This window comes from Oxyura jamaicensis, chromosome 1 (assembly GCF_011077185.1).
Source record: "Oxyura jamaicensis isolate SHBP4307 breed ruddy duck chromosome 1, BPBGC_Ojam_1.0, whole genome shotgun sequence".
Lineage (NCBI taxonomy): Eukaryota > Metazoa > Chordata > Aves > Anseriformes > Anatidae > Oxyura > Oxyura jamaicensis.
Genome location: NC_048893.1, coordinates 149,447,440 through 149,465,879, shown reverse-complemented (window position 1 = coordinate 149,465,879; position 18,440 = coordinate 149,447,440). Strand labels below are relative to the sequence as shown.

Genomic DNA, 18,440 nt, shown 5'->3' with positions numbered 1-18,440 from the left:
CCTGGCCTTGAACACCTCCAGGGATGGGGCATCCACAGCTTCTCTGGACAGCCTGTGCCAGTGCTCAAATTCTGCCAGTGCATTTGATCTGGGGAGTATTGTGCATTCAGATGTGCATCAGTTATTGATTAAAGACTGTCAGATCTTGCGTATCAGCATTAAAAGATAGTTCATGCACATTTCATGCCATTATTTTAGCCCCCAGTAGCGTACTGGTCTGTCTGAAAGTGGTGTGGCTGCTGCTACGTGGCATGTTTCTTCTGCAGCCCTGAGGTATGTCCATGAGGGATCCCCAGAGAAATGTCCTGAGCTAATTTGAGCTTCTGCAGCCACTGCTCATCAGCTGGTATTGGCAGTGAGGTCCTCTCACAAGTCAACACCTGAGTCTTGGGCCCAGAATAGCAGTCCAAGGGGTGAGGTTGTTCCCTTTGAAAAGCCCTTGGGAAGCAGTAGCCTGGCATTGCTGCCCCTTCTGGTATTCTCCTCTGCTGCTTCTCTTTACCTGTGAGTGCTGAGCAGGCAGGGAGCAAGAAGTCATGTCAAAACCTGTAGCTGTTGCTGCTACCACAACTTGCACGTTCTTCTCATTGATGCAGTAGTGGCTTCTGAAGCTGCAACACGTTTGCAGTTGTGCCATCAGCCTTCCCCCCTCTGTGTGTTGGACGGACACATCGATTCCTTAACTCTGTCCTTTGAAAGTGGAGCTGGCAGTCAAGAAAGCTGTAGGATGTGGAAGAAGAGAATTTGGGGGCATTGTAGTAAGTGCAGGGGTGGAATGTGGAGCTGCAGAGGTGGTTTTCTAGGTCGTTCCCTTAGACGAGATCTCAGGACGTGTGTTGCAGCAACAGCGCTAGGATTGCCTGTTGCTTGGGCAAATTGTCACTTAAGAGGTGCTTTGGGACTGCAAATGTATTCCAAGGTCTTTGAAGATAACACTTGATGCATTTTAACTCTTTCGTTGTACGTCCTTTCCATGGCATGGAGGCACTGGGGGTTTTTTACTCCTTGTGCACATTTGTGTTAGTGCCGCCTGTAGGTGCTGGTACCCAGGTGGGTGGCAGCACACCTCTTCGTCCTGCACGGTGTTGCAGATCCGTCAGACCCAACTTTTGCTTTCTAAACGTTACCTTTACATTCTGAGGAAGGCACTGGGCTTGGATGTCGAAATACCTGACTGTAGGAGTGTTGCCTTCTCGCTGGTGACCTCACATAGCCCTTAATCAGGGTCTGTGTGCTACTGAATGGTAACGCAAACCACTGCCTCCTGCCCTGAAACACCTGGAAACAAAACATTTCAGGAGTTGTGTTATTTATCGGAGAGTGTTTATCTTTCTTCATTTTAATGGACAAGAATAAACTTGTCAACCACGATGACATTTTGAGAAGCTTGAGAGTAGAAGTTTCCGTTACTCATGTGATGTTCCCCGTGGGTGCCTGTCACATTAATGGCTTGGTTGCTTTTGTGGCTTTTCACTTGGTGACGTGCTTAAAAACTAAATACCTCTCCTCTATAATAAGGTTTAAAGTGTCTGAGCTGGAAGCTAAAAGGACGACTGTATCAAAAACGTGTGTTTGCATTTTTGGGTTGGAAATTGCAATGAAATCTAAATACAAGTATAAAAGCTGTACAGACATACAAAATCATGGAGGGAAATCTTGTGATTTGCTTAATGTGTGGGTTTGTTTTTTTTGATCATTATGTGAAAATTTTGATAGGATTAATGAATTCTTGCAAAAAATGTTTAAACTTATGAAATAATGTAAATATATTTAATACTAAAATATCAAGTTTTATCAAACTGGTTCAGAAATGTCTACCACTGTAACTACTCTTACTGTTTTCTTTAGGGGTTGCTTTCAAATATCTGTTGTATCTGGGTTAAAAAGCTGACCTTTTCACATTAAGAAGTATTAACTAAGTTAAATTAACTAACAGAGCATTGGTTTTTGAGTGAATGCATGTGTGTTGTGTGCATAGTAACTTTCACAGCTGGAGGCAGCTCTGGCTTGTTTCCCTGCAGTGTTCTGCAGTACTCTGATGGCTTCACATGTTTTTTAAAGCATTAAACTAAATCAGATGAATGAATAATTGAAAAAAAAAGGACATCTAAAGATTATAGAACTTACTTTTAAGAGAAAAAAAAAATGCAAGGAAAGAGACTAAATTGAAGGATGGTTAACTTTCTTGCATTACAAAAAAATCAGCCAGGCTTGCTGCCCTCCCGATACAACTTTGAGAGAAAATCTAATCCTGAAAGTAGAGCCTACGGTTAGCAGAGTAACATCAGAGTTCCTCCAAGTCTCTGCCTATCTCTATTAAAGGATAGTAAGTCAAATACATTAATTGTTTAAATGGAGTGAAGAAGGTGAGTCTGTAAATAATGAGCCCAGAAGTATGGCTGGGGACTGGAAGAGTGGTTATAAGTACAAGTAGATGTTCCGACACACGTAGGAAGAGATGCTTTCTTCACATGGTGAGTGGCAGAAGACTGAAGACTTCAAGGTGGTGTGAGCAGCTAACGGCACCTGTGGCAGTTGCTGAAGTCACCAGTTAGTACTTGGATGAGGGTCATGCTTAAATTACATAGCAATAACCGTATTTTTGATGGCAGCAGGATTGTGCCTTGATTAAAACCTTGGCTTTGGTCCCTGTTAGGATCTTTCTTGCTAGCAGTTCACTCTTCCGACATGCAACAGATCTGAATCATTTATGATAGTTTATCTGGATACATGCTAAGTGCTGTGTTATACTTTCAGTGCAGTTTTGTTCTTCCTGAGCTCCCACTTGTAAGAAATCATATTGTTCCCTGTGTTACCTAAGGGTAATGACAACAGAGCTACGTGTTTCATGATCATACCCTGCAAAAAAGCAGTTGCCCATAAATCAGTAGGTTCTGTGCTGTAACTGAGAGGTTGGGGAAGGAAGTAAATGGGATTCAAGTTGCACATATGGAAAAGAGAAAAGACACAGAAGAAATAGTATGTCAGAGTTTTTGTATCGGCTTGAATTACCGGGAAAGAGTGCAGCAGCTACTCCAACAGCTGAGGATGAACTGCTGGGTGTACTTGTGGAGGATATTCCACTTGACAGATTTTAGGGAATGAGCATTGCAGGTGTCCTGTTGTCCGCATGCGTTCTTCTGAGTGTTGAAAGTCGTGCTGTTAGGGAAAGAAACTGATTTCACAAATGTCCCGATTTTATTAATTTCTTTATTAATAATTATAATGATTGAACGGAAGGAAGATGAATGTTTTGTAAATTAACTTCAACATGACCCAATAGAAAGTAAATTTACTCAGGACATTTATTCAGGTGGTTTCTGATGCATAGGCTCTAGAGTAAAAGTGAATCTCTGATAAAAAGGAAACAAAGGTATTTGTCTCCACTAGTTTTACACGCACATTTTGCTAGCAAAAAAGAATGATTTGTTTTATTTCCTGAAACATTGAGCTCTAGGGGGGCTGCAGAGGAGGATATCAACTCCACAGGTACAGAGAGCTTTGGTTTAATTATAGCCAGACAATTAATTTCATAAGAGAATGTTGAAGAAAAAATGCCTGATTAATACTTAGCTGTTGTTAATGTCTCTGAAGACTTCCTTGGGTTGGTGTTTTTCCTGTCTATTTACAAGGGAAGTTGATCAGATAAAAAAAAAATGAAGCGATGCACTACTGTTTTCCAATCACTTGTCTAAACATGTCACTTTTTAAATGTAAGAGATTTTTCTCTAAAATGGCTCCTTTTTGTTTGTTTTCTGTCTTTAAGATAAAGCACCTTTGTCAAAGAGCCTGTTACTAGTCCCAAGTGCCGTCTCGATTCTGTTGACTCTGCTCTTCCAACATTACCAGAAGTTCTTTGCATACAACCTACAAGCTATAAAAGAGGATTTTCAGGTAAGGGTTATTTATTTATTTATTTATTTATTTGTGGAAAGAGACTGCAAAATACTCTCTTCTGAGCCATTTTTCCCAGTCTATTTCTCCTCTGGTTCTTTACCTTTGTTTACTGTTGTAGACCAGCTCGCTCTTAGCTTTTATTATGTCACCCCAGTAGGCCACTGCGTGTAACAGGCCATTAACTGCTTTTTGGATGAAGTGAGAAAAACTGATCTGAAACTATCAACACGGCCTTTCACTTCTCTCTTTTGTCTGGGAAATGCTTGTTTTTCTGTCATCTCTCCTTCCAGCCACTGCCAGTTGGGAAGCTTGCTGTGAATGAAGTGTGTAAAACCTCTGTAATAATATAAGGATTTTAGTACGAATGTCTATATCTTCATGTGCTTAGTTTTTAAGGTTATTGTATTTAGCTACTCTGGATAATATACCATTTATTTTAACATCAGAGGCCATAACTTTCACACTGTAACTTCTGCTATAGTAAGGTATGGAAAACTAAAATTTTCCTGTTGAGGAGAGCTGTTGCTTCTCATCTGGGAATCCCAAGTCAGAGAATTTGTCACGCTCCAAAGTAACCTGCTGATTTGCTTAGCTGTCTTATTAGATGTTTGTAGCTTATTCCCAGTTCAAACTGGGAAACCTTATCTTTTAGGTATTATATCTTGTAAGATTTTGTTCTGAGCTTAATTAAGGAATCCTTAATACCTTAATTGGAATCCTTAATTGATATTATGTCAGTTGTAGTTTTCAAAATAATGCATATAGAAGTGACTAGATAAAGTTTGTGGTCTTTTTTTTTTTTGAAATGCTATTGCTCAACAGGGAAGTGTCAGCTTCTGTAGTTATCTTTTCCCCAATGTTTTACAGTCAGATTAAAAAAAAAAAAGGTACTTAATGTCTTTGAGAATGTTGACTGTAGCCTATAAGCCTTAAAAAAAATACAGAATTTATCTGGTGATTCTCCATGTTATTGCACTCTGTCATCATTCTTGTCAGTAACAAGAGCTTGTAATTGTAATAATGTAGATTACAACTCTGTAAATTAATGTCTGCCTTTTAAAAGTATTACAACCAAATGTTTGGGGAGAGGGAGGAGAAAGGCTGAGAAACTATTCATATTTTAAAAGGAAATTTTGTGGTTTGGAGTTTGTTTTTTGAAGTTTGTCTTTAGAAGAGTCTTTCCATTTGTCTGAAAAACATCAGTAGCTGTGTCTTATTCAAAGAAACCATCCTTATTGTGTCTTAAGCGTAAACATTTGTGAGTATCTGTAGAAGCTATGATATTTTTATTGTGATGCTTTGGGGAATTTATAGTGTGTTTTTTTTTTTGTTCTTTCCTGAAATAACTGTTCCATTTATTGTCATAGTAAACTATCTAATGTGTAATTGTGTCTGTGTATTTCCAAGATCAGGGAGAAAATACCACTGAACTCTTACCTGATGCTAATATTCAAGTAAGGAAGTTGGGTTTAGAATAAATACATTCATCCACAGGTATGAGTTCAATGGAATGGGATTGTTGCAGTGGCCAGGCAGGCATTCAGTGTATCGGATACTAACTCTTGTTAAGCTGCTGCAGAGCATAGGGAGTAAAGCGAGCAGTTGGAGAGCGCTTTTGATTTGGAAGGCAAAATGTACTGCTGAAAACTAGAAGATCTTCATCTCCATAACAGAGACCATCCAGAGCAGTGAAGAAGCTGTGTGTAAAATGAAGTTACTTTAGAGTGATGTATTTTTTAGGCTAATTGAAGTAAAGAGCAATTGGACTTAGAAGCCTTAAATAGTCTATGAAAAGACAATTCAATTAGTGTATCATGAAACATTCAGCTGGAGGGATAGAGCCCTGCCAGTTTGGTGTTTAGGAGGGGTGGTACTCAAGCTACTGGCTAGGTTTTAATGCTGGCCATCTTGACATGGGACAACTAGAACTGTGAGGTCCCACTTCTTTTCTTCTTTGTCAGTCTTTCGATATACTAGGGAGATTAGAAACAGAAGTATTTATCGGTTGAGGCTTAAAGACCTTGAGTGGAGAATGCCTAGAAGGCTGTGACTTAAAAAGGGGAGTTAGGAGAGCCAAACCTGAGCTGGAAATCAGCAAGGAAGATGAAGCTCAACAAAGGTCATTTCTGTATGCACATCTGCAGCAAAAGGAAGGCCTAAGGAGACTGTCGGCCCAGTCCTCATTATGGCACGAGGTTGAGGTACTCAAAGAGATATTCAGGCTGATATACTTAATAGTTTCTGCTAGTATGTTTTGTCCTCAGGCCTCCAAGGCCTCTAAGCCTCCTGGTAGAGTCTGTGGGAAAGAAGTAGTATCCATCATAGAGAAAAAGAGGGTTAGGGGTCACCTACCCAACCTGTACACTTACAAGTTAATGGGACCAGATGGGATGTCTCAGGGTGCCCAAGGAGCTGGAAATGTAATTGCAAGACCTTTTTTCCAGCATCTGGGGAAGTTCATGGCAATTGGTGGAAGTTCATGGCACCTGATGACTGGAGAAAGGCAAACATAACACCCATTTTCAGGAAGGAAGGTCCAAGTAATGCCAGGCCATTTGGCCTTACCTTGGTCCCTGGGAAGGTTGAGGAGCAAATCTTTTGAGAAGCCATTTCTATACACATGCAGGACACAAAGGTGACTGGAGGCAACCAGCATGTGTTTACCAAAGACTGCAGTGTATCAGAGGAGATGAGAAAGAGGTTGACCAGATCTTTTCCTAAACCTGTTCCTTGAAGAGCCAGAACACCCACCTGTTCCAAAGGAGGATCAGATAACCTGTGTTTATCTGATTAATTGGGTCTGATCTGGTTGAGGAATGGAGACAGCCACTGTGACAAAAACTGAAAGCTTGTGATGTTTCATACCAGGAGGATGGCTGCTCCAAATTTGCTCCACCTGCAGGTTTACAACTAGAGATGAGAGTCGGTGCCCCTGAGGAAATGAGGGGCTGAGAGGTCCATCTGGTGAAGCACGCAAGCTGGCAGAGCCTCATCATGCAACAGCACCAGGAGGAAGTGGCAAGTGAAAGTATCAGAAGATTGTTGCCAGGAACAGAGGCCCCCATCTGCTGTCCTGACTTGTGGAGGGAGGCGTGCTGCTTGCCAGGGGCTCAGATGTGGGACGTTGTGAAAACTGTCGAGGCTTGTCAAGCTTTCAGACTACTATCCTCTGCTGCTCTTCTACATGGGCATCAGTGACACTCAGCATGGCTTAATGGCTCTGAGGATGGTGGCCAAGGACATGGAGGTCAGTGTGCTGTTTTCCGTGATCCAGCTGATGAGGATGAAGATCTTGAGGTGGAGAGAACAGATGCTGTGGGTCAACAATTGATTGTACAGCTGGTGTCTGCAAAAGGGATTTGGGCTTTGTGCCCATGTCACAGCCTCTGAGGATTGTAGATTACTTGGAAGAGGTGGGATTCACCTGACCAATTCCAAGCCTCTGAGACCAGTGTGAAAGTCTAGAGCAAAGAAGACTAAAACTCAATGGAGGATCAGGCCAGGGAACATTTAAACTAATAGCGCATATGAAAGTCCATGGGACCTGGTGTTACACATCCACAAGTTTTGGAGGAGTTGGCTTATGTCATTGTGGGGCTACTCTGGATTATCTCTGACAGGTCATTGTGATCAGGGAAGGTTCCTTGGCTGAAAGAAAGCAGATGTTATTCCTGTCTTCAGGAAAGGCAAGTAAATAAATTTAGGGAACTACAGGTTAGTCATCCTCACCAAGTTCCCTGGGAAATCGATGAAGCAAATCCTCTTAAAAATCATTTTCAGGCACATAAGGAACAAGAAAGTGACTGGGGGTAGTCAGCACAGATTTATGAAGTGGAAAACTCATCTATCTGATGGCCGTCTTGGTGAATGACAGGATCCTGTTTGTCTTGACTTTTGTAAGGCTTTTGACAGTCTTCCGTAACATCCTCAGACAAACTGATGAAGTACAGATTAAGTAAGTGAGCAGTGAAGTGGGCTGAAACCTCATTGAACTGCTGGGCTCACAGGATTGTAATCAGTGGCCTGAAGTCCAGCCGGAGGTCAGTCACTAGTAGCGTACACCGGGGTCAATATTGGAGACAGTGCTGTTTAGCGTCTTTGTTCACAACCCATGGATGATGCAAAACCTGGATGACTGATTGGTGTACTAGGTGGTTCTGCTGCCTTTCAGAGGTTCCTCAGCAGGCTGGAGGAAAGGGTCAGTGGATCCACATGAAGTTCAGCAAAGGCAAATGCAAAGCCCTGCCCCTGGAGAGGAATAACCACATGCACCTGCACAAGCTGCAGGCTGACCAGCTGGAAAGCAGTTTTGCAGAAAAGTCCCTGAGAGTCTCCGTGGAGAGACCAAGATGAACATGAGACAGCAAATGCAGCTTTGTGGCTAGAAAGGCTGACAGCATCATGGGCTGCGTTAGGAAGGCCATCACAAGGAGGTCAAGTGGAGCCATCCTTCCCTTCTGCTCAGCCCTGGTGAGACCATATCTGGAGTGCTGTTCTTTGTTTTGGGCTTGCGAGTATGAGATAGAGCTGGGTATTGTACTGGGAAGAGTCCAGTGGAAGGCCACTGATACAGTTGGGGGCTACAGCACTTGATTACAGGGAGGTCCTTTTCCACCTCTGCTGTTCCATGTTTCTTTAAAATAATGCCTGACCAAATTACTGCTTTTTCCATGAGGTAACTGGTGCTGTGGACAGGGAGAAGTCAATGGGTCTTCCATACCTAGACTTTAGCAAGACCTTTAACCCTGTGTCCCATTGTGTCTTTGAATCCATGTTGCTGAGGTACATACTGAATAACAGATGACCAGGTAGGTGAAAAACTGTCTGGAACTCTAGATGGTATTGTGGTCATTGGTTCAAAGTCCACCCAGCAGGTAGGGATTAGGGGAGGGCCCCTCAGGGTTCACTACTGGAATCAGTACTGTTTAGTGTCTTCATTTACCACCTGGCTAATGGGATGGAGAGCACTGTCAGCAAGTTAGGGGGCGACCCCAGTTGTGGGGAGTGAATCCTTCACAGGATTGCAGGCAAGTGACCCTTCCCTGTGAGCTGACAGAGTACTCCAGGTGTGGTCTCACAAGTGCCCAGTTCTGGGATCCTCAGTACAAGAAGTATGAACTACAGGAGCGTGTCCACCTAGATAGAACATTGGAGTATGTGGCATGGAAGGAGAGACCGAGAGCACTGGGTGTACTCAGCCTTGAGAGGAGGCGGCAAAGAGGAGACACCTTACTGCTGTCTACAAGTGCCAGATCAGAAGCTGGAACTGAACTTGACTTGGAGGAGCACTGCTGTAGAGAAAGAGGTAACAGACACAAGTTGGAACATGGGAAATCTTGCCTAGTTATAGGGTTTGGGTTTATTTTTTCTTAACCATGAGGATAACCATGTACTACAACAGGTTGCCAAGAGAGGTTGTGGAACCTCCATCTTTGAAGATGTCCAAGACTTGACTGGATGTGGCCTCAAGCAAGCTGATCTAATTAGACCTACTGAGAGCAGTACCCTGGATTAGATGGGCTCTGGAGGTCACTTCAAAAATATTTTTTTCTATAATTCTACAGCTTACTAGGGTTGTTTTCTTTTTTAGGGACATGAAAATTTGAATTGATTAAATTGTAGATTTGTTTTAGCAGGTAGACCTCTTCCTTGAAAACATTCTATTTTTAAACAGACTTCCTGAGCTCTGTAACGTTCTAGTCGCTAATTTTCCTCCTTAAATGCTGCACTACATTTCTGTTATTCGCCTTGAGTATTATATTCACTCTGAGCACAAACTCTCTAAAGAATTTTGTGAGGAAAGAGAGACTTAACATGACAATGCTTAACCTTCTAGATTTGGAGACTTGTATGTGGGAGAGCAATATGTCTTGATCTGAAAGACACATTCTGCAGCAGTCTGCTCATTTACAACTTTAGAATTTTTGAAAGAAGATACGGCAGCAGAAAATTTTCAGTAAGTTCCACTTTTGTTTTTTTAACAGAAATTGTTTTCTGCGCTGTTCAGAATCTTGTCATCTTAGATTAATATTGCAGTTTTTATTAGTAATATTCCATATGGAAATATATGCTAAAAGGTTTTAAAGTGAATTGGGTTTCCAGAAGGCAAAATTTATATTTGTAACGTGTTATGATCAGTGGTTTATTCTAAGTAAAGTTGGCATCTGTATCAGTTGAAAGTTATCAGACCCACAGAATTTGATTTTGGAACCAAACTCTTTTTTATTCTTCAGTACCTAAACATTTAGATCTGGAAATACGCTGTGTTAAAGTTTATGTTTGTATTGATAGAACTAGCATAGTGCTTTTCTTATTTATTAAGAGATATATTAAATTCTTATTTTTAAACTGTTGTATTAATTCAATTCAAACTTTTTCTTTCCAGTCCTTTTTACTGGGTGCTTGGATGCTCTCAGCTTTGTTTGATCTTCTCCTGGTAGAAATTGCTCAGTATGTATTTGGCATCACCATCAGCAGCTTGCCTTCTGGTTTGTAAGTAACTCTTAATGAGCTGGTTATTTTAGGCATAGTTTTAAGGGAATATTTCGTGCACATTTAATTAAAAAACTTTTTTTTTGTAGCCCTTCAAGCTAAATGTAGTCCTCTGTTGAACTACAGTTTAAATGTTTGTGGTATAACTAGTACATTTTCCAACATTTGTTTTGTAGTTGTGATCTGGGGTTAACTTGTTCAAAATACCTGATGATGTATCCATTCTGTTAGGCCCAGATCTACTGTCCGCATGATTGGAAAGTGGCTCACAATGCACAAATTATAGCCATAGTTATTCTTGTTCTGTTCAGGAAACCTGAAAACTGAAGTCAGTTTGGTGCTGATTCCTTTTTTAAATAAAAAAGATAACTCTAATTCATATCTTCATGTTAATTTTTAACTGCATATACAATTGTATGCATTTTGTACAGGTATTTCATATGTGTGTCTCAAAAACTTGAGTGCGAGAGCACAATTTCATTTACCTTTGGCATCTGAAGTTCCTAAAGCTTTAAGGTGCTTAGTGGTTGAGTTTTGTGTAACCTATATTTGACATTTCTGCAGTTAATAATAGGAGCTGTATGTGCTATGGTAGAACCGTAGAGCTTGCAGAGCCTTTGTGGTTAAGTTTCTGACAAGCAAGATCAGCCTCATAAGACTTGAGTTCCCATGTGTTGCATACTCTGAGGTAGCAATAAAAGCTCCTGGGGCAAGATTTTTAATACTGAACACTATACCAGGTTTTCTGATCTTTGCTTTTTTAGTGTGACTCTTGACAGTAGCTAAAGGCTGATTTAATAAGAAAGAATAAAGCATATGTTTGGTATTAGAAAAATACATTTCTTGTAGTAGGTGAGTATTCAAAAGGAGTCTAAAGCTTGAGTGGGACTGCAGATATTCAGCATGTTTGCTACTTCGATGGTTTTTAGCTGGGACGTAAGCTATTAGTGTGTCTAGACAAATTCAGTATTCTCATCTGTGTAAAAAGACACTTTGTGCAAGAGCAGAGTGTAATAAATGTGCACATCACACCCACAGGGAACTCATGAACAGTTCAACTACCGTCCTTTTTGATGGTGCTTTTACCTGTGACTGCCAGAGCTGCTGTCAGTTACCAGAAATCTAAGTCAAAGAAATTTTTAGGTGAAAGAAATAGAAAATTTTCCTACATGTTCATTCTCTTTCAATCATACTGATGTATTGATCTTGGCAGAATGAAGCTGATTTTAGGCGTGTAGGATATGCAATAGTTTTGTGATTGTTAGGCTGTGCAAATATAAAGAATATATGATACATTGCCTATGATACATTGCATCACAGTTTTTCAGTGTTGTCTGTTTTATTACATGAATAGTCACTTTTTGTTGTCAGGCAATATTCACAGTTTTTCGAGATGACCAAAGTGGTGGACAGTTTCACACAGCTACTAGGTTTTAATTCATTTCAGAGTTACAGAAGCTGTTGGGCAAATACGAAGAGGTGCCGTTATAATTCTACTTCTCTCATAGTTACAGTGCAACAAACATCTGTTATTTCTGGCTATAGAACATTTTTCACTGTAGACAAAATGCTAGAATTTGAGAAAAGAATCACTTGTTTACATTACAAAATTCCCCCCGTTTTCTCTTTTTATATCATTTCGCTGTTCACATTACTGAGTGACCTTACACTTGCAGTTCGAAAACTCTTCCTGCGCACGCTTCGAAGGTAATTGCGATACAGGATTACACTGATGACTCTAGCCTGGAATTGTTTAGAGACAATATAGTACAGTATAACATCCAAGCAGGTACTGAGGTTCATGAGGAAGGTGGTGAAGGCTGCCCAGGGATTGTAAGCTGTATCTTCCTTCTGCAACATCATGAAGGCAAAGCAAATGTGGAAGGGTACAAAGCAGACGAGTACTTGAGCAATCAGAGTAACTATGATTCTGATGGATCTCTCCTTGGCCTTAGGCTTCAGTTTGGAAGTCTTGCCACGGATAAAATTGTAAATAATGACGAGGTAACACCCCATCATGATAACCAAGGGAATCAAAAAGAAAAATATCAGTCGAGAAAAGTTCAACATATTTATTTCCCTTAAGTGGATGATATCGAGCATTTTCAGGCAAGTGGTAGAATTCGAGGCTTTGTCTGGATCAGAATGTAGGAACAGCAGTGGGGAAGTTGTTGCAAGGGTCATTATCCAGATTCCAGTGCAAGCCAGCAGAGCTTTTTTTGTATTTTTCAGTTCCTTGACATGCTTGGGCTGGACAATAGCCATAAATCTGTCTACGCTTATAAAAGCAAGCAACCACAGAGCAATGGCTGGATAAAATACAGTCAAAGCGCTGATGAACCGACAGAATGCATCTCCAAAAGGCCATGTTTCTTGCCCATGGTAGACTATCCGAAAAGGCAAGGAAAATATAAAAATTATGTCAAGCAGTGCCACGTTGATCATATATACAGTTATAGTTGTTCTCTTCTTGGTAGTGCAGCTGAAAACCCATAGTGCAGTGGCATTCACTAACAATCCCACTGCGAATATAAAGCTGTAGAAGACCAGTGATGCAATCCTGTATTCTTCAGGGTGGTGATTTCCAGGCATTATGTTGTAATTGAATTTAGGAATAGTTGTTGCACCCCATAAGAACCCTGAAAATAGATGAGGTAGGAAAGATTATTCTCAGACAAGTAAAAACTGTCTTTAAAAACGAATGAGGATTTTTGTCGGATGGGGTTTAATAATGACTACAGATACATACCATGCCATGAAGAAAGTTTGTGTACTGCCAGGCTTGTGAGGAATAGTATGGATAAGCTATTTTTAATTAAATATGTTAAATTACTTAAGAGAAATGCGAAAGTCAAGATTGCCCAACTATTTTGAATGTGCTTCAGTAGCTGATAATTAGGTAGAAACAGCTGTAACTGAAGTTATAGAGCTATTTGCTAAAGAGAATATTTTTTGTCCCTGTTGAAAAAGTAATGACTAGTTACGAAAAGAAGTAAGAACATGGCGTGTAGTGACATTTGGATATGCAAAAGGAAGTATTTGCTTTGCATTTTATTTGTGTAGGAACTATTTAGATCCCAAAAGAATAGGTGCATGCTCTTGCTCATAAAAGCCATCAAAAAGCTATCTCGATAGCTCTGTAGGTTCAAATAAAGTATTTAATCCCCAGGCTTCAGAGTGAACCATCTGACATATGAACGAGATGAATAGGTTTATAGCCTGCCTATTTAAAACAAAATAAAAAGATGGGAAGCAGCACAAACTCCAACCAGAGCCTGTGTGAACAGCACTTTTTGGGAAAAGTTGCCTGCTGACGTAGCTATTAGCCAGCTGCCCCAGAGTGCAGCAGCGTTGCTTCCTTCAGCTAGGAGTTTGAAATCTGAAATTTCATTATGCAAGCTCAGCTTCTGAGGGCAGAAAGAGGTTGTCCCCTGGTTTACTCTGGAGCTATTTGAGGATGCCAGAACGTACTTGGTGGTTGCATGGGTGCTTTTGTTAACCCACCCTTCCTCTATTTTCCTGTCTCTCGGTTTTATCGCCATTCTGTGAATTTGCATGGGAGGGTTTGTCCTGTTTGACCCCTTAACCAACCCTGTGGCGGCTTTTTGAAGAGAAGGAAAGAGTGAGTTTGTTGTTTGTCCGATCTTCCTACCTGTGACAAACAGCTACGTAACTCCTACAGCAGCATGTAGGCACCAAAACTTTATCAAGAGATGACTGATGCATGGTTCCTGTGTGCTTTACCCCCAGAGTGGAGAATGCATTAAAACAGAAGGTCACTGTTACAGCTCCAATATTCCACGCTTTCACTGCAATGCCTACCAGGTACTTTATACGGTGGTGTAGGAACTTCTGTACTGGTTTGAACCAGCATCTGCTTGGGGTATAGCACATGCTTGCAGCTCTGTTGAAATATTATCTGTCATACCGTCCCACTTTTATTACTGTTACATAAAATTGTCCACATATTGCTAGGAAAAATCCCACTCATTTTAAGAGTTTGGCATCGTTGGAAATGCTTGAGAAACCTTATTTCAAAACAGCATGGCACCAGCTATTTCAGCAAGGCTTTGTGATGGCATATAATATAATTTTGCTAATATTTAATGTGAAAAATAATCTTAAATATGCATAAACTCCTCATAAACTTAAAAAAAAAAAAAAAAAGACAACAAACCCTCAGAAACTCTTTTTTTCCTTGTGATTTCTCTTGCTAATAGTTGTTTATGACATAGTGCATTACTACCTATATCAAGATCCCGACTGACTTAGCAGGTAAACTGAGTACTAATGTATAGGATAGGTAGAAGAATTTACTCTTTATAGATGAATGTTAATAAGTAACATGGGTTTTAGTTTTGGTTTTGCTCTTCTCCCCTTTGGACTTGCAGTGACTGTAGTCATTTCTAGTCAGGTCTTGTTCCTGAAATGACCTGCAGGTTGATGTTGATGGGAAGAGGGGAAGCTGAATCTGACTCAAGCTTGTAACAGGAAAACCTGTGGCTTATTTGCAGGTTATTTCAGGGTTGAGCCAATTTTGAGGTATATCAATAGACATATTGTAACAGCAAGGTGTTTTAATTTTATTTAGTTGCTGAAGTCATTGTTTCCAAATATTGTGGGTTTAAATGCATATCAGCATTGTCATTATGTTTTTATCCAAAATTTACTTTTTAAGAATATAAAAATAAACATGTAGATAAGAAAAAATGACGTTTGAAAAAGAAAGGTGAATACTTAACTACATGCATTTATACACAAATGCAACTAGTCAGGTGTTTTTTTTTTTTTAGTAGTAGTAGTAGTACTTGTTTGCATGGTTTGCAGGTTGATAGCTCACAGATCAGCCCAAGCAGGTCTTCAGGTGCCTCTGGTTGGACAGTTCTGCTCTAAATGTTATATTTCATAATGGGAATGCTTACTTCTATTGATAAAAGCACTTGCTGAAGTCCCTGGAATCGCTGGTTTCCAGGTGTCTGTCTGTGGTAGTTTTGAATGATTGACCTGACATTTGTCCATATGGTTTGTCAACTGTTCTAGCTTTTCAGTTATGGCTGAGGTCCTTAATGACTAACACGAATCGTAAAGCCTGTATGGGTGCTATGTACAAGAACACCATCTTTCAGGACCAAGTCAGAATTCATTCTTTTCTTCTAGATTTTTACTACAAGTTAGGGAACTTGTAGTGATTCCATTTAAAGGATCGTCTGTGTACCTCTTCGTCCAAACCTCCCAACCCCTTTTATTTTCTCTGTCTATCCCTTACACTTTCTCACATTTCCATGAGGAGGACATGGCCTCCAGTGAGTCACAGGGAGACCAAGCAACAAGATTGTAGTTTAATAAATGATTATTTTTGGTTTAATGAAAACAAATATTTTTATTTACTGATAATATACTTACTAATGCTTTTAGTTATTAAATATTTTTAAATCTGTTGTAAAAATCCTGAACAACAGTGTTTATGGGACTGTTTCTACAAATGCATTCATTTTGCTTTAAATGTTATTTATAGAATGCTGCTGATAATTCAAAGGTGTTAAGTGCAGTAACAACTTAACTTCTAGGACTGATGAATAGAAATGTATGCCTGTGTTCAGCCCCTGAAGAAAGAAGTCTATCTTAGCACCATACAGAAACATCCAAGTTACTTTACTGGTATAATATAATGGTTCGTTACTTACCTTCTGTGCACTACAAAGTTTCTTCAGAGATCCTCGTTTCATAGCCCCGAATCTGTAGAAGGTTTAGACTTCCTCTTCTGTGCTCAGCTTCACTATGCTAAAATAGCTCTTCGCAGGCAGGAAGCAGTGACGTGGTCTAGCCAGTCCTGAGCTTTTTTATTGGTCATACATAAATGTTTCTCATGAATATTTCATATACATACATATGAACTTGCAGTATTTGTGAACTAATAGTTCTGGTGCCTTTTATAATATTTCCAGTGTAGTCAGATTAGACATTTGTACTATATATCCTTTTAAAATGGTTTTTAATTATTTGTGCTATAATTAAAGCGTTTTTTGGGTTGATGTTTATGCACAAAGGCTACTGCAAGAATACATATCTTGGTTATGTAAAAATTTCTAACATGCACAACGTTAAAGTATTCTCTGTAGACTGCAGTCTGCTTTGTGGAAATCCCCATTTTATTTATATTGCCTTGAACAGTAGTCAGCCTGAAAGTGACAGTAACTCCCTGCTGTTGAAATGAGAAGTTTGATTCACTTGAATACATAGCTTGGTTTATAACTGTACTGACCATGTTTTACCAACATAACATGTTTCTATATTTTATTTGCTGTCTGAAATAATAAAATGCCTATTTAACACCTTTGCAGAAAAAAATGTCATATGAAGAGTTTTTTTAGCTGTTGTTAAAATGGAATAAGATCAATAAACTATGTCACTACAACAGACGTTTGTGGTGGGATGGGAATATTAACAATGGCCAATAGCTAAGGACGGCTGATTTCCCATGTTTTCTCTCTGTCCACTCAAAAAAAGACCCAACCTTTTAAATAACCATTCAGAGGAGATACTCCAGGCTTTTTGTAGAGTGCTCGATAGCAGCAGTTAGTCTGTAGGACATTGAAGCACACTATGCTGAGCTTGTTACCTTTGGCTGCCTCCATTTTACCCCGCAGATGAAGTGAAAAGAGATGTGTGTTGAGAAAGGGGGCAGTAATGTTTCAGTTTCCCCCTGACACGCAGTCAAGAATTTTCTAGGATGTGCACGTGGTGCCAGAAGTAACCAAGTCCAGCAGCTCAGATGTAGCCAGAACCAGGTTTGTTTGTGGGGGCATCCTCTTCACTGACTGTAACAGTGATGAGGCGGATGATCCTCACCTAGTGCTAAAAGTAACTTGTGAAAAATACCCTCTGTCCTGGAGTCATGTAACTTATCTCTGTTGGATGGGTTTGTGGTAGTGCACTGATATTTGCACAGATCATTGTGACAGCTGAACTAGCCACAGGGTGGGATTTGGTACAGTTTTCAGTGTGTAGATTAGTGATATCTTCAAACATTTGGACTTTACTTTTCAGGCGAACTGATACTTTACTTTTCAGGTGAACTTTGGTGAGGCCGCACCTTGAGTACTGTGTTCAGTTTTGGGCCCCTCACTACAAGCAGGACATCGAGGCCCTGGAGAAGGCCCTCCAGAGCAGGGCTATGAAGCTGGTGAAGGGCCTGGAGCACAAGTCCTGTGAGGAGCGGCTGAGGGCACTGGGGTTGTTTAGTCTGGGGAAGAGGAGGCTCAGGGGAGACCTCATTGCTCTCTACAGCTACCTGAAAGGAAGGTGTGGGGAGCTGGGGGTTGGCCTCTTCTCACAGGTAACTAGTGATAGACTAGAGGGAATGGCCTCAAGTTGCTCCAGGGGAGGTTCAGGTTGGAAATGAGGAGACATTTCTTCTCAGAAAGAGCAGTCAGGCGTTGGGACAGGTTGCCCAGGGAGGTGGTGGAGTCACCGTCCCTGGGGGAGTTCAAGGTTGGACGTGGTGCTTGGGGACGTGGTTCAGTGGGTGACATTGGTGGTAGGGGGGTGGTTGAACCAGGTGATCTTGGAGGTCTTTTCCAACCCTTATGTTTTTATGATTCTGTACCAAACTTTATTTTGGTGCTCATTTCAAAGACCTCTCAACAAGCGTTTGGCTGGGCAATCCTGCCCAGTCCATCCTATAGAAATACAAATAGTTCAGGTAGGCTTGGTATTTTAGATTAAGGAGTATCTTAAAAAGCAGTATTTTACAGAGAACATCTGAGGGTCTAAACAGTGTTGAAAACTGTTAAGTGGCTTTATCATTAGCATAACGACTCTGGAGCATGCTCCAGAAGGATGAGTCACTCATACTGTTTTCAAGCTTAGTGAAAGTTCATTGAAATTCAGTGACACAGATATTTTTAAAAGGTTTAAAAAAGAGTGTGTAGCTTCTGAAAGAAATTAACTCGGCTTTTAAACTCTTGCAGACAAGAGCATTTTTTTTTTTGATAACTAATCTATGGAACTGCTGATATCCCTTCAACCTTAGCTGCACCAGGAATGTACCT

The 18,440-nt window shown here is 40.4% G+C and overlaps 2 protein-coding genes across 2 annotated transcripts in view; one reads left to right on the top strand and one right to left on the bottom strand.

Moving 5' to 3' along the window:
* The first annotated feature begins 3,732 nt into the window (after positions 1-3,732).
* UBAC2 (UBA domain containing 2) overlaps positions 3,733-18,440 on the top strand; it is a 93,265-nt gene continuing 78,557 nt past the window's right edge. Inside the window, exons 1-3 of the mRNA XM_035318779.1 lie at positions 3,733-3,894; positions 9,734-9,853; positions 10,283-10,389. Coding sequence (XP_035174670.1) covers positions 10,304-10,389 — 86 coding nt within the window. The 5' untranslated portion in view covers positions 3,733-3,894; positions 9,734-9,853; positions 10,283-10,303. The remainder of the gene's footprint in view (positions 3,895-9,733; positions 9,854-10,282; positions 10,390-18,440) is intronic.
* Positions 11,741-16,219, bottom strand: GPR18 (G protein-coupled receptor 18). The gene is made up of 2 exons (XM_035318771.1): positions 16,074-16,219; positions 11,741-13,028 (listed from the first exon to the last, which is right to left on the bottom strand). The coding sequence occupies exon 2, from the start codon at positions 12,979-12,981 to the stop codon at positions 12,019-12,021; it is 963 nt and encodes a 320-aa protein (XP_035174662.1). The 5' UTR covers positions 12,982-13,028; positions 16,074-16,219; the 3' UTR covers positions 11,741-12,018.